This window comes from Biomphalaria glabrata, chromosome 4 (assembly GCF_947242115.1).
Source record: "Biomphalaria glabrata chromosome 4, xgBioGlab47.1, whole genome shotgun sequence".
NCBI lineage: Eukaryota > Metazoa > Mollusca > Gastropoda > Planorbidae > Biomphalaria > Biomphalaria glabrata.
The window spans coordinates 13194407-13206919 of NC_074714.1; the positions used below are offsets into that span (position 1 = coordinate 13194407).

Here is a 12513-nt window from a genome sequence, read left to right on the forward strand (position 1 = left end):
TTCACGTTTAAAGATTTTTAATTACAAAAACAAAACAAACAAAAAACAACATACCTTCAATACCAATACAAACATAAAGGTAATAAAATAATATCCAATGACAATCTGTATATGTATAGGGTTTAATTATCAATAGTGAATTTATTACTGATATTTCCGTGTGTGTTTTTGGTGCTTAATAACGTCTGTTTTTTATGTGTTTTTTTGTGTGATTGGGGCGTATATGTGTGTGTGTGTGTTGCCGTATTGTGTGAGTGTGGTGGGCGTATGTGTGTGCGTGGGAGTATGAGGGCAAGTAACAGTACGATCTGTTTCCTTTAAAGTCAACATAAAATTGAAATTTAAAAACAAAGTTAGAACATTTTGTATTTAGTCTTCTATTTAATACTGATCAAAACAATGTTAGGGTAAGCATTAAACAAACTGTATCTATGTCAGAAATAATCACACACTATAAGACTGACTACATCGTCTACATCCTCTAGATCTAGGTAATGCTGAACGTAAAGATAGTGACAGAAATAAATAGAAGTCTAAGTCTACACAACATCTACAGTCAATCATAAAATAAGTTCTAATTGAAATGCTGCACAAAATGATACAACCAGGCAATACAGATGTAATTAAACAAAGACAACTTGATTGTGATCTTGCAAAGTGGCGTCGCTCAGGTCGAAAGTGGAGCGCGTAACGAAAGTTTGGGGAAGGGATTAAATAATTTAGATTTTTTCTGTGAGTGGCGTAGAAGGTAGCGCCCTGAGCCAAGGAAGCCACTTTTGTTTCCATAACTATTTTCTACTTCAATTATTTAAACAACTTTGCATAGAAAAAAAATGTTTAGAAATCAATATAATGAACTAATGTCAGGCACCAAACAAGCGGTTGTAGAGAGATTTACATCAAAGGAAAGATTCACGTCCTAGGCGCTGATCCTAGACCCAGGAATGTCTTGTAGGCTCCCATGGCGTACCTGCCGTCTGCAAATGTAAAAATTTAGCATATTACTATTAACTGATAACGATATTGAGTTGGCGTAAACTAGCATGTATACTAGATAACAATAAGTAATGGTAAAACGATATACTAGAGATTGCATTAATTTATGGCAAAAAGGATGTATGCTAAATGAAATCTATAAGTTATTGTAAAAAAAAAAGATATATAGTAGATGGCACAGCTAGAAGTGTGTGTTTTTAATTAATTTAATAGCAACAACATTGAACTCACATAGAAAACAACTGCACACATTTTCACACAGCAGATAGCCACCTTTTTGGTACTAAACACGTCAAGGCAGCCAGGGTTCAGAACTACAGTGACCCCCTCAGAGAGTTATTGTTTTAGCAGGCTGAAAGCTTTATTTCGCTGGTATTTAAGGTTTGTAAGCTACTTACATTTGGTTGGTTTGGGTCTATAGATCTCCCAGTATCTGACTCCTTCTTTAGCCTTGGCATGGAACGAGTTCTCCAACAGATGTTTCTGAAGACAAAATAACGGTTTAGCTGTAAATGTGTGAAAAGGTTTGTTTTTATTCCCTTAAACTTTGCATCTATCTGCTACTTACAAAACATGTTTGTCGTGTATATTTAACAATGAACAAATAGCGAGTATTTGTTTCAATAGAAATATATGGTACATTTTTTATTGGATTAATTGAATATTTTTATCACTAATCTAGTGTTATCTGTGATTCGAATTTTAGCTCTCTATATTTACAAACTCCTTCAAAAAAGATTGGAATTGAATTTATCATTAATGATGAAACAAACTTGTTTTAAACAGAATTGAATTGAGTCGAAAAGTATGTCCGTAAGTTTTGTCTTGAATACACTGAATGTCTACACATCTCTAACATACCGTAAGTTTTGTCTTTAATACACTGAATGTCTACACATCTCTAACATAACCAAAGAACGGGAACAAAGTTTTGTCTTTAATACACTGAATGTCTACACATCTCTAACACAACCAAAGAAAAATCTAAACTGATTCAAAGTTTTGTAGCTTCAGTTTTTGAACTTATTCAATTTCAGTTTTATATGTGTTTTCATTAGGAAATTTGTTTTTCATTTTAATTTTATTGAATTTTATTTTTGGTGTCATCATTTGACTCAAGGAACAAATGATGTGATTTGGAGTCGTCGACTTATTATTATTTCATGTCGTCATATAATTTGTTTTTATTTGCTACTCTTTTTTTTTACCTTAATACAATGTATAAAATGTTTTAAATTTTCATATTCATTAACCAGAACTAAACTACACTCAATTAAATTGCACTACGTTGCATTTGTAACGTATATATTAAATCACTCTTACCCTCGGTCCAGTGGATGAGTATCGAACAGGTCTGTTGGTCAACAATTCATCTGGTACTGCTGTCACATATGAAATGAGAAAGGTATTTACATTTCGCAAATTTCAATGTAACCTAATTACAAGATATGTCACTTATAAAGTGAACAATATCTGTAAGTATCTGATGTGTGTTAACTGGGTCGGTTAGGAGAAACTTATAAGAGTGTTACCACAGCACAATTAAAAGTGGCTGGAGAAAGAAGGTTACATAATCAGCACAGTAACCAAGCCCGAACTTTAAATTTTTGTGGACCTGTGCAAAGCGTAGAGGGCTTATTATTGCGAATTGAAGGAGCCCCATAAGGGTCCCAATTGCTGATAAGTGGTAAAGCTAACAGCTCACCCTTGTTTAGCCCGAGGAAATAAGGCTGCCAAGTGATTTCAATCAGAGCTGGAGAAATGAACAACAACAGCGCTGAATATAGAGATACTTTAATACAACTAGAAATATGTTAAAATGACTTTGGAACAGTAAAAACTAAGTTGTAGAGCTTACAAGTAAATACAAAAAAAAAATGAAGGAATCATTGTGAAAGTGCACTTCCCACTGGCAGTGTGCATGGCCCTTAGTCCGGGCCTGCTATAGCTAGAACCATAAATTGAGTCATCTATCAATGTGCTTCAGCGTTAGATTTTAGCTCAGAAACTTACACGTGTTCTTATAGTCTTGTCCCAGAGTGGTTTTCTCAGCCTGTTGAAGAAACAGCATAGTTTTACAGAGTTTTTATCAGCTCACTCTGTCTGTCTGTCTGTCTGGTAAAAAGTTTGTACACGTTTTTTTTTCTCCCACCCATTCTCGGATCAAGTTAAAATTTTGCCTAGTTATTCATTGGCATAGACATCAATTAAAAAAATAACAATAATAATAATAATAATTATAGCGCAGTCTTGACCTATTGATATTCTTCAGACGTCTGTCTAAACTTAATAATTAGGTTGTGTGCTTTCATTAAAGTCAATCCGGCTATGAATGAAACTCTGGATCTAGAATTGGTTTCAAGTGGAAAAAACGTCAAATGATTCTTCCAATTCACTTTTCTGACATGTTTTAGAAGTAGCATTATCAATAATAGATTGTTCAGTTTGTTTTCAGGTAAAAGCAATGCCAAATGATTCTTTAAAATCGCTCTTCAGTCTAATACTACATTCATTATTTTCTTGCCAAAAGGTTTATAGGCTTCATTTACGATAATAGGTTTTGTCCCCTTTGTTTTTAAAACAACGTCAAATAATTCTTTGCAATTTACTTTGATATTAAGTCTACTAAAGCAAGAGCAGTACTTGAATATTCTTTGTTCATGGACGGATCCGATGGATGCAGCCTATGAGTTTGTGTGATGACACAAACACTCTTTTTAATCGTAAAAGAAGCGCGGCGGCTGAGTGGTAAAGCGTTTGGCTTCCGAACCGAGGGTTCCGTGTTCGAATCCTTGTGAAGACTCGGATTTTGAATTTCGTGATTTCAGGGCACCTCTTTTGAGTCCACCTAGCTCTAATGGGTACTGACATTAGTTGTGGAAAAGTAAAGCGGCTGGTCTTTGTGATGGCTACAAGACACCCTCGTTAACCTGTGCCACAGAAACAGATGACCTTTACATCTAACCCTAACCCCTGACCATAACCCTCTACCCCATAGATCGCACGGTCTGAAAGGGGAACTATACTTTACTTTGTAATCGTGTTGAAATAAACTTTATATTTATGCATATAGCTGCCACTCTATCCACAATTATAATCAATAACTTTAAAAAAAAACAAAAAACGATGATACGTGCGGAGTCCATAGTTCAGCACTTCATCATCATTGGCCAACCTTTAACAGACGATGTTTTCGAAAACGTTTTATTCTTTAAATCGTTACCGTTGAACGATGTCCCCACACACTTTAACGGACAGCGTGATAACAAAGCTACCGGAATATTCACCAAACTATGAACATGTCACTGTCTTTAATCAACCTTCTAAAAATGATAAGCCGATTTATATGATATTTTAAAAGAAGAAACTATAATGACCCTTAATTTCATCTTGGTCCAGTGGTCAGTATTGCCAACTTTCTGCAAAGGGTCATTCCCTGACCAAGTTGTAAGCCTGTGAAAACAAATATAATAATACAGAATAAGTACATAGTTTTCTAGAAGGCAAATTTAATTTAGTATTTATTGATAACTTCTAAAAGGTCAAAAGGTCAAGTCATTTTTTTTCTTTATTACAAACAAGGTGGCACGGTGGCTGGGCGGTAAAGCGCTAGGCTTCGAATCCTGATGAAGACTGAGAGTCTTAATTTCGGGGTCTTTGGGCAACTGAATCCAGCCAGCTCTAATGGGTACCTAACATTAGCTGGGGAAAAGTAAAGGCGGTTTGTGCTGGCCACATGACACCCTCGTCAATCGTAGGCCACAGAAACATCACTACATCATCTGCCTTATAGACCACAAGGTCTGAAAGAGGAACGTATTAAAAAAAAAAACTATTAACATTATTTCTCACTGTAACTTCGTACGTCTACACGTAATGGGGATTCTTCAGTTATGTAACAATAGGATTGCTCATCGATTTGAGAATTCTTGTATGACGATACACCATGGCAAGCACGACTTGACTTTGTGGGGGGCTTGACTTTGTGGGTCTCGACTTTTTAAGGGCTCGCATGTGGTTGGTGGTAACTTCAATTATGGTTAGTAATCTATTAATTTCCATTGTTCACTCAATTTTAACTTGGGTTACATTATTGCTGAGCAATCGTTAATTACGTTAGTCACGCACAACGTTTTCGAAGTATCATTGGGAGACTCACACACACACACAAAGTGTGTTTCGTGTAGTTTGTACAACCTAAATACGCAGTGAATAGCATAGAAAAATTGAGTAGATGTAAGTTAGGTGTTTATGTTATACCATGGGCGTAGCCAGGATTTTTTTTCGGGGGGGGGGTTTGGGGAGTGGATTTTTTTCTCGACCACCCCCCATCCCCCGCGAAAAAAAAATTATATGGATTTATGTGTGTGTGTGTGTACATAATCTTTATTACATTCTGACCCTTCATTCTTTCGGAAGACGTTTATTGTGCCCTAGAATAGGTTCTTCCATGAGTTAGTGGAAAAATTCCCCGCCATTACTAGCATGGGGTTCTGGGGGAGCGCTAAGAGCGCCGCCAAGCACTATTTCTGATATTGAAAACCAACAAAATGCATATTTTGAGGTATCGACAGTGCATTTTCCTGCTATTAAAAAGTTCTATTTCAAAAACCTAATGTGCTATTCTTACTGACTTAGACCCTCCCGCGACGTTCGGCGCATTTGCTGTTAAGCTGTTTCCATAAAATTGTAGATTCCCCGCCATTACTAGCAAGGGGGTCTGGGGGAGCTCCTCGGGGCAAAGCCCCGTCGCCAAACACTATTTCTGGTATTGAAAGCCAACAAAATGCATATACTGAGGTATCTACACTGCATTTTCCTGCTATTAAAAAGTTTTATTTCAAAACCCTAATGTGCTATTCTTACTGACATAGATCCTCCTGCGACGTTCGGAGCATTTGACGTCAAGCTGTTTCCATAAAAATCTGTCACTGGTAATGTCTGAAGCCTCTTCCCACCTGCCATGAGGACCTCCATGAATGATTGGCGTCAAGTTGTACTAGGATATCATTGCAACTCTTCTTATGCGTAATTCATCTTGTCAAGGAACATGTCCCGCAAACCTCATGCGTCGCTCTCTCACAATCTTACTAAGGGGTCGACTCCCAGTTTGGCATAAGATTTCCTTGATTTAGACCCGATCTCTATAACTGACTCCTAAAATCTGTCTTAGCCATCTTTGTTGAGTCACATTTAGTTTTTTCAATTTCGGCAGATGACTATTCACTGCAGTTTATTAATGGAGCCCTGCCACTGGTAAAAATGTGTAACCTATCTTGAATACGCTCTTGGAATTAAGTGACTGTAGTTTGCTTTAGATTTTATATCGAAAAGAAAAGTTTTATCGTCAAAATCATTTGTTGGGGGTTTTCCTCCTCAAAATGCTCTCTAGGGGGATCTTAAACTCGAAACCATCTGGAGGGGTTTTAAACTTTAAAAAAAAAGCCATCTGTAGAAGAGGGGTTTAAATTCAAAACCCCCGATTGGATTGGCTACGCTCAAATAATTTTAGTGTGTAATTTGCTTTTTTTTTAATATTGAAGAGGTATTTTTAGCGTCAAACCCCTCTGAATGGGGGTTTAAGCTCAAAACCCCTTTTGGCAACGCTGATAGCATTTTGAGTGCGTAATTTGCTTTTTTATCTTACACTGAAGATGTATTTTTTATCCTCAAATGCCCCTGGCGAGGGGTTTAAACTCAAAACCCCTTTGGCTACGCTCATATATTTTAGAACGAGTAATTTGCTTTTATTTATATTGAAGAGGTACTTTTTAGCTTCAAACTCCACTGGAGGGGAGTTTAAACTCAAAACCCCTTTGTCTACACTCTATAAAATTTTGAGTGCATAATTTGCTTTGTTTTTATATTGAAGAGGGGGTTTATCGTAAATTTTAGAGGGGGTTTTAAAATCAAAATCTTCCTTAACAGTGCTCTTGGAATTAGGGGATTTTCGTTTGTATTTTTTTTTGTTTTGTTTACAGAAGAGGGGGAGTTAACTGCAAAAACCCCAGGTAGAGGGTTTAAAACTCAAAACCCCTGGTAGGGGGTTTTAAACTCAAAACCCCTGGTAGGAGTTTTTAAACTCGAACCCCCTGGATAGGGGTTTTTAAACTCTAACCCCCTGGTAGGGGGTTTTAAACTCAAAACCCCTTTGGTTGTGCTGGAGCAAGTGATGGTTTAGTATTAAAATCTCAACTAAAATAAACAAAATCAAAGTAAAAATCAATCACCAAAATTCCGACTTCCCCCCCCCCCTTCTGGGGGGAGGGGGGAATCTCATTTCGGGGGGGGGGGGGTTGAACCACAACCCCCCCCCCCTGGCTACGCCCATGTGTTATACCACTATACAGTGTTCAATTATTAGGTAGTGCAGTTAATTTATAATCTTAAGTACTTTGAGTCGGCTGTGGCTTTTTGTCTACATGTACCTACAGAAACTAAAAGAGAGAGACAGAGAGAGAGAGAGAGAGACAGAGATAGAGACATAAGAAAATATAAAAAGATGTTTCAAAAGACATTTAGTATGATTTAGGTTTAGGTATATTTTTGTAAAATTTTTAAAAGTCCTCAAAAAAAAAAAAAAACAAGAAAAAAAACATGGGTGGAAATAAATCTCGAAAAAGGCTCTAACGATTTTCCTAGAAATTTGAAAGCTTATGTATATATTTGGGAAGAAATCACTATCTAATTGGCCACACAGGGAAAACTCTGGTTTGATCTATATAATTTTTTTCAAAATATAATTATCTAATAATTAAATTTGGTTAAATAGATAAATTGATGTTAAGGAATATAATATTTTGCGTACCGTCTTCTAAATCTGGATCTATACGCAAACTATTCCGTACCATATATCTAGATCCACTATTCTTGACTTGACAACCCTCCCACAATGTAACCATATTAAGAGCAAATAAGAGCAAAGTAATCAAACTTAACACAAAGTCAAAAAGGAAAAAAAAAATTAAAAAAAAATTGTTACTTGTTCACTGACATTATTACGTCAAGAAATTTTAGCACACAATCGTCGCATCAATTATTCAGTCTTGAACCAAAAGTCAATGAGCTAAGACGGCGACAATCAATTTTTTATTTTGTGCCGTGGCAAGGACATCTGTATAAATGGCAAGGAGGTAGATCTGTATAAATGGCAAGGAGGTAGATCTGTATAAATGGCAAGGAGGTAGATCTGTATAAATGGCAAGGAGGTCGATCTGTATAAATGGCAAGGAGGTAGATCTGTATAAATGGCAAGGAGGTCGATCTGTATAAATGGCAAGGAGGTCGATCTGTATAAATGGCAAGGAGCTAGATCTGTATAAATGGCAAGGTGCTAGATCTATATAAATGGAAAGGAGGTAGATCTGTATAAATGGCAAGGTGCTACATCTGTATAAATGGCAAGGAGTTATATCTGTATAAATGGCAAGGAGCTATATCTATATAAATGGCAAGGTGCTACATCTGTGTAAATGGCAAGGTGCTACATCTGTGTAAATGGCAAGGTGCTACATCTGTGTAAATGGCAAGGTGCTACATCTGTGTAAATGGCAAGGTGCTACATCTGTGTAAATGGCAAGGTGCTACATCTGTGTAAATGGCAAGGTGCTACATCTGTATAAATGGCAAGGTGCTACATCTGTGTAAATGGCAAGGTGCTACATCTGTGTAAATGGCAAGGTGCTACATCTGTGTAAATGGCAAGGTGCTACATCTGTGTAAATGGCAAGGTGCTACATCTGTGTAAATGGCAAGGTGCTACATCTGTGTAAATGGCAAGGTGCTACATCTGTGTAAATGGCAAGGTGCTACATCTGTGTAAATGGCAAGGTGCTACATCTGTATAAATGGCAAGGTGCTACATCTGTATAAATGGCAAGGAGATATATCTGTATAAATGGCAAGGAGATATATCTGTATAAATTGAATTTCTCAAGCAATATATTTCTTCGTGATAATTACCCAGACATTTTCCTACTTCTCTGTTCCGAATGTTCAAGTGACCTCCTCAGGCTCTTGACACTGGCCTAGATGACAAAGACATTTATTTAAAATATTATTTTACATGAAACGTTATGGCACCGTTAGACTATATAAGGCAAATACATGTACAAACTATTTTTACAAATTGCCAATAATAAAAGTAGCAGGCTTATTTGGATCAAACAATATTTAATACAATTTAGATGTAATAGATACTATTTTAATTCACAAATATCTCCACAGACCAAACGAAGCCAGAAATAAGGACACGTTTATTCAAACACACAAAACATGAGCACTAATATCAAAAAACCAAAACACTGAGCTTATCATGTCATCTTAGTCTCACTTGGTGACCTAATCGGCTCCAACAAGAGCTACTTAACACAAATACGCGGATATCTAAAAGGTTGTACCTGTAAACTTACTTGACTTTCGGCGGTCTGACCAAAAAGAGAGAGGGCTATCGATAAGGAGGATCGTTTGTTGATAGCGTTAAGACCTGGAGTCTCTGGCAGAGCGAGACTTTCTCAACATGCGATCATTCGCTCCCCTACCCTTCCACCTATTTCCATTTATTTTAGAACCACACACATACCCCCCCCCCTCACATGTGCTCCCCAAGAATTCTCTTTTTATCAACATTCTCATACCCCCACCGCACATTGAATCAATCATTATTTCTCCAGTTTGAGATCGATAGATCAATAACATAGATATAGGAGTCGTACTTATATTTTCCTTTTGTTCGGCCACACGAATAAATTATGACTGACAGAGGTCCCCCCCTGACAATAGCCGACATTGAAAGTTTGTAAACGGTGCCCCCCCCCCCCCCCATAGGGGAGAATAATCAATCAGTGAGATACGAGAACGTACGTACCTTTGACAGAGCAGGGCCTTTAGCCAGGTCTGCAGGTTCATATTAGTATGTGTTCCTATCAGCGCTATAGTGTGTAACAAACTTTCTGAGTATTTGTTAAAATCGATTAATAATTTTTTTACTAAAGATAAGGAAAAAAAACCTCATTATAAAAATTGAATTATCCTCTTATCTTATAAATAGAGACATTCCTTTAAAATAGATCAAAGTGCATATTATTAAGAGACTTAAACTCTTATTAGCTATCTTGGCTGTTTCAGACAACCCGTTCCATGCTACAATACGGCTAATGAAGAAGGCGCTTTCGTATGAATTTGTCCTAGCCTATATAATAAGAAATATGCCTTTATCTTTGTGTTTTTCTAAGCATTTTTTTGTTTTCTGATTTTGTAAGTTATAGGTCAGTGTTTTATTTATTTTTGTTACTATAGTTCTTTGTAATAAATTAATAACTGTAATAAACACCCTACTTAATCCGATAATGTACAGCGGCCTTAACTTTAAACGTGGCCTTAACTTTAAACGGTCTTGTGACGATCATAAAGTGAACATTCAATTTCTCTCAGTTTAAATATCTTTAGCCTTCTATTGCCCAACATTTTGTTATTATTTGTTAATTCTGTTTATTCTATAAGCTTCAACCGTTCCTTACTAATTAAAGATTATTATATCCTAGCCCAAACCACCCATGGGACGACGGGAAATGTGAAAAGGTTTCAACTCGGAAACATCGTGACGACAGTCCGAATCGCATACCAAACGAATGGGGCAGCGACCGCTCAATACAACGTTGAAATCGTCTAGTTTAATCTTTGGATTCAGTCACCTAGTCCACTTCTTAAATTCGTTGTTTTTTTTTTTACATTTATATATTACATTTACGCTTCATTAGTTTTAGTGCAACCAGGTGCGTTTATATGACATAGATCTAGTCCAGGCGGATAGGCCAGTTAATCAATAACAGACTAGTCCCTGGGAGAGCTCGTGGCTGTACAGGTGTTAGTAGTTCAACTTGTAGTGTTATTGTAGCGCTGTACAAGGGCACGTAAGGGATGTAATGTAAACGTCCGTTTATTCTAGATTTTGGTAGAGCGCTAGTTGGTAGAAAAAGAAATGTAGTGATTAGAATGGGTAGACAGCATTCGTGCAGAGTAGAAGGTTAAGGCAGGCTGGCCTTGAGGCCCTAGGCCAACGGAATTTGTTGGCCCCAAATAAAAAAAAAATAGATAGGTAAACACGTAAAAATAAAATTACCCACCTACCTATCAATATCTTAATCAAGAAATAACCGAGATTACCAAAGTGTTTAACTTGCGTTCAGTATGCTTCTTAAACATATTCATGCACATAATAATAATAATACTTAATAATAAGTTCGTCAATAAAACGTAAAGAATCAATGTTTTGGCCTTTTGTATCAAAAGAAAGCAACAATGGTCTTCTAGCATGTGTAGTCTCAACATTTGTGAATAAACCTTGACTCATAGTAGAGGCTTGGAGAGACGCTAGTAGACACGGATCCATAGAAATTCTTGTGTTTGAGATTTGAGGCACGTTTCGCAAATTTTTTTTTCTCTAAAAGAGTTCTTTGCGAGGCCCCTACCTGTTGGAAGCCTCAGAAGGCGGCCTGGTTTGCCTATGCCTAAAGCTGGACCTGATCGAGTTAGAACTCTGTGATATCCATGAATCTACCCAGATTTAGAGCGAGACAAGACATGTGTTAAAACATTTGAGTAGCCTATTGTCATCCTGGACACAGAACATTTACTAAGTCCCTTTCTCCTCTTCGAGGTTTAAAGTGTAAAGTTTCTTAGGACATGTATACTTATAAAGCTATTACAAGCTTTAAGTGTTAAACGAGAATATTTCATTTTATGGAAAACAAAGAAATAAAAGATACAAGATAGTGGAAACAAAATGTCAGGAGTCTCATCAATTATTTTCATTTCTAAATTGTAGTCACAGACAAATTTGATGGACTGAAACTAATGGCTTGAGTGTAATACAGGGACTAGACTCACAGGAGACAAATGTGAACTGGCTGTCATTGGTTCCAATCTGTGAGAGTAAGGAGGGGGAGGGCATCAAAATAGAAAAGTCATGAATTTACTTAACTTACTTTACCTGCTTTATTTTATGTATCATTCTCTTTACAAATCCTCCTACAAGCTTTCAAAATCTTCATTCGTTCATCATGGAAAATGGACACTTGGTGGACGGGTATTTTCGAAAAAAAAGGCTGTAAAACGATTTTCCTAGAGATTGGACAGTATATGTATATCTTCAGGAAACGAAAAAAACTATTTAATTGGTCAAATAGTGAATACTCTAGTTTGACCGTTTTGATTTTTCAAAATATAATCATCTTAAACTTAAATTTGGTTTACGTCAATTTATTCTCAACACGCTTTCAGCGGGAATTCCCGCATTCGACTCCAATGTTTCTTTGTATTCAGTCAAGAAATAATTAGACTTACACAAGCATTCTGCGCTACATTTTAAGTGAAAACCATTTGTTGGACTGAGCTTATGGTGAAGTGCTCATTGGAAAGATTCCTTGCAAAATTGAATCTTTATATGAAATAAATAGGAGAAATTATAGACCACCGTCGGCTTCATAAAGGAGGAATTCATTTTTGTTTTATTGAGTA

The 12513-nt window shown here is 36.6% G+C and overlaps 1 protein-coding gene across 1 annotated transcript; it reads right to left on the reverse strand.

Moving 5' to 3' along the window:
• Positions 1-9389, reverse strand: LOC129926009 (uncharacterized). The gene is made up of 7 exons (XM_056027679.1): positions 9329-9389; positions 8959-9023; positions 4374-4449; positions 3010-3049; positions 2320-2378; positions 1395-1479; positions 1-977 (listed from the first exon to the last, which is right to left on the reverse strand). Exons 2-7 carry the CDS (start codon positions 8964-8966, stop codon positions 913-915), a joined length of 333 nt encoding a protein of 110 aa, XP_055883654.1. The 5' UTR covers positions 8967-9023; positions 9329-9389; the 3' UTR covers positions 1-912.
• Between the last annotated feature and the right edge of the window lie 3124 nt (positions 9390-12513).

Coding starts and splice junctions, on each gene's coding strand:
- LOC129926009 (XM_056027679.1), bottom strand. Junction 2,379..3,009: donor ACAAGACTATAAGAACACGT/GTAAGTTTCTGA, acceptor CATATGTGACAG/CAGTACCAGATGAATTGTTG. Junction 978..1,394: donor TAGACCCAAACCAACCAAAT/GTAAGTAGCTTA, acceptor TTACATTTGCAG/ACGGCAGGTACGCCATGGGA.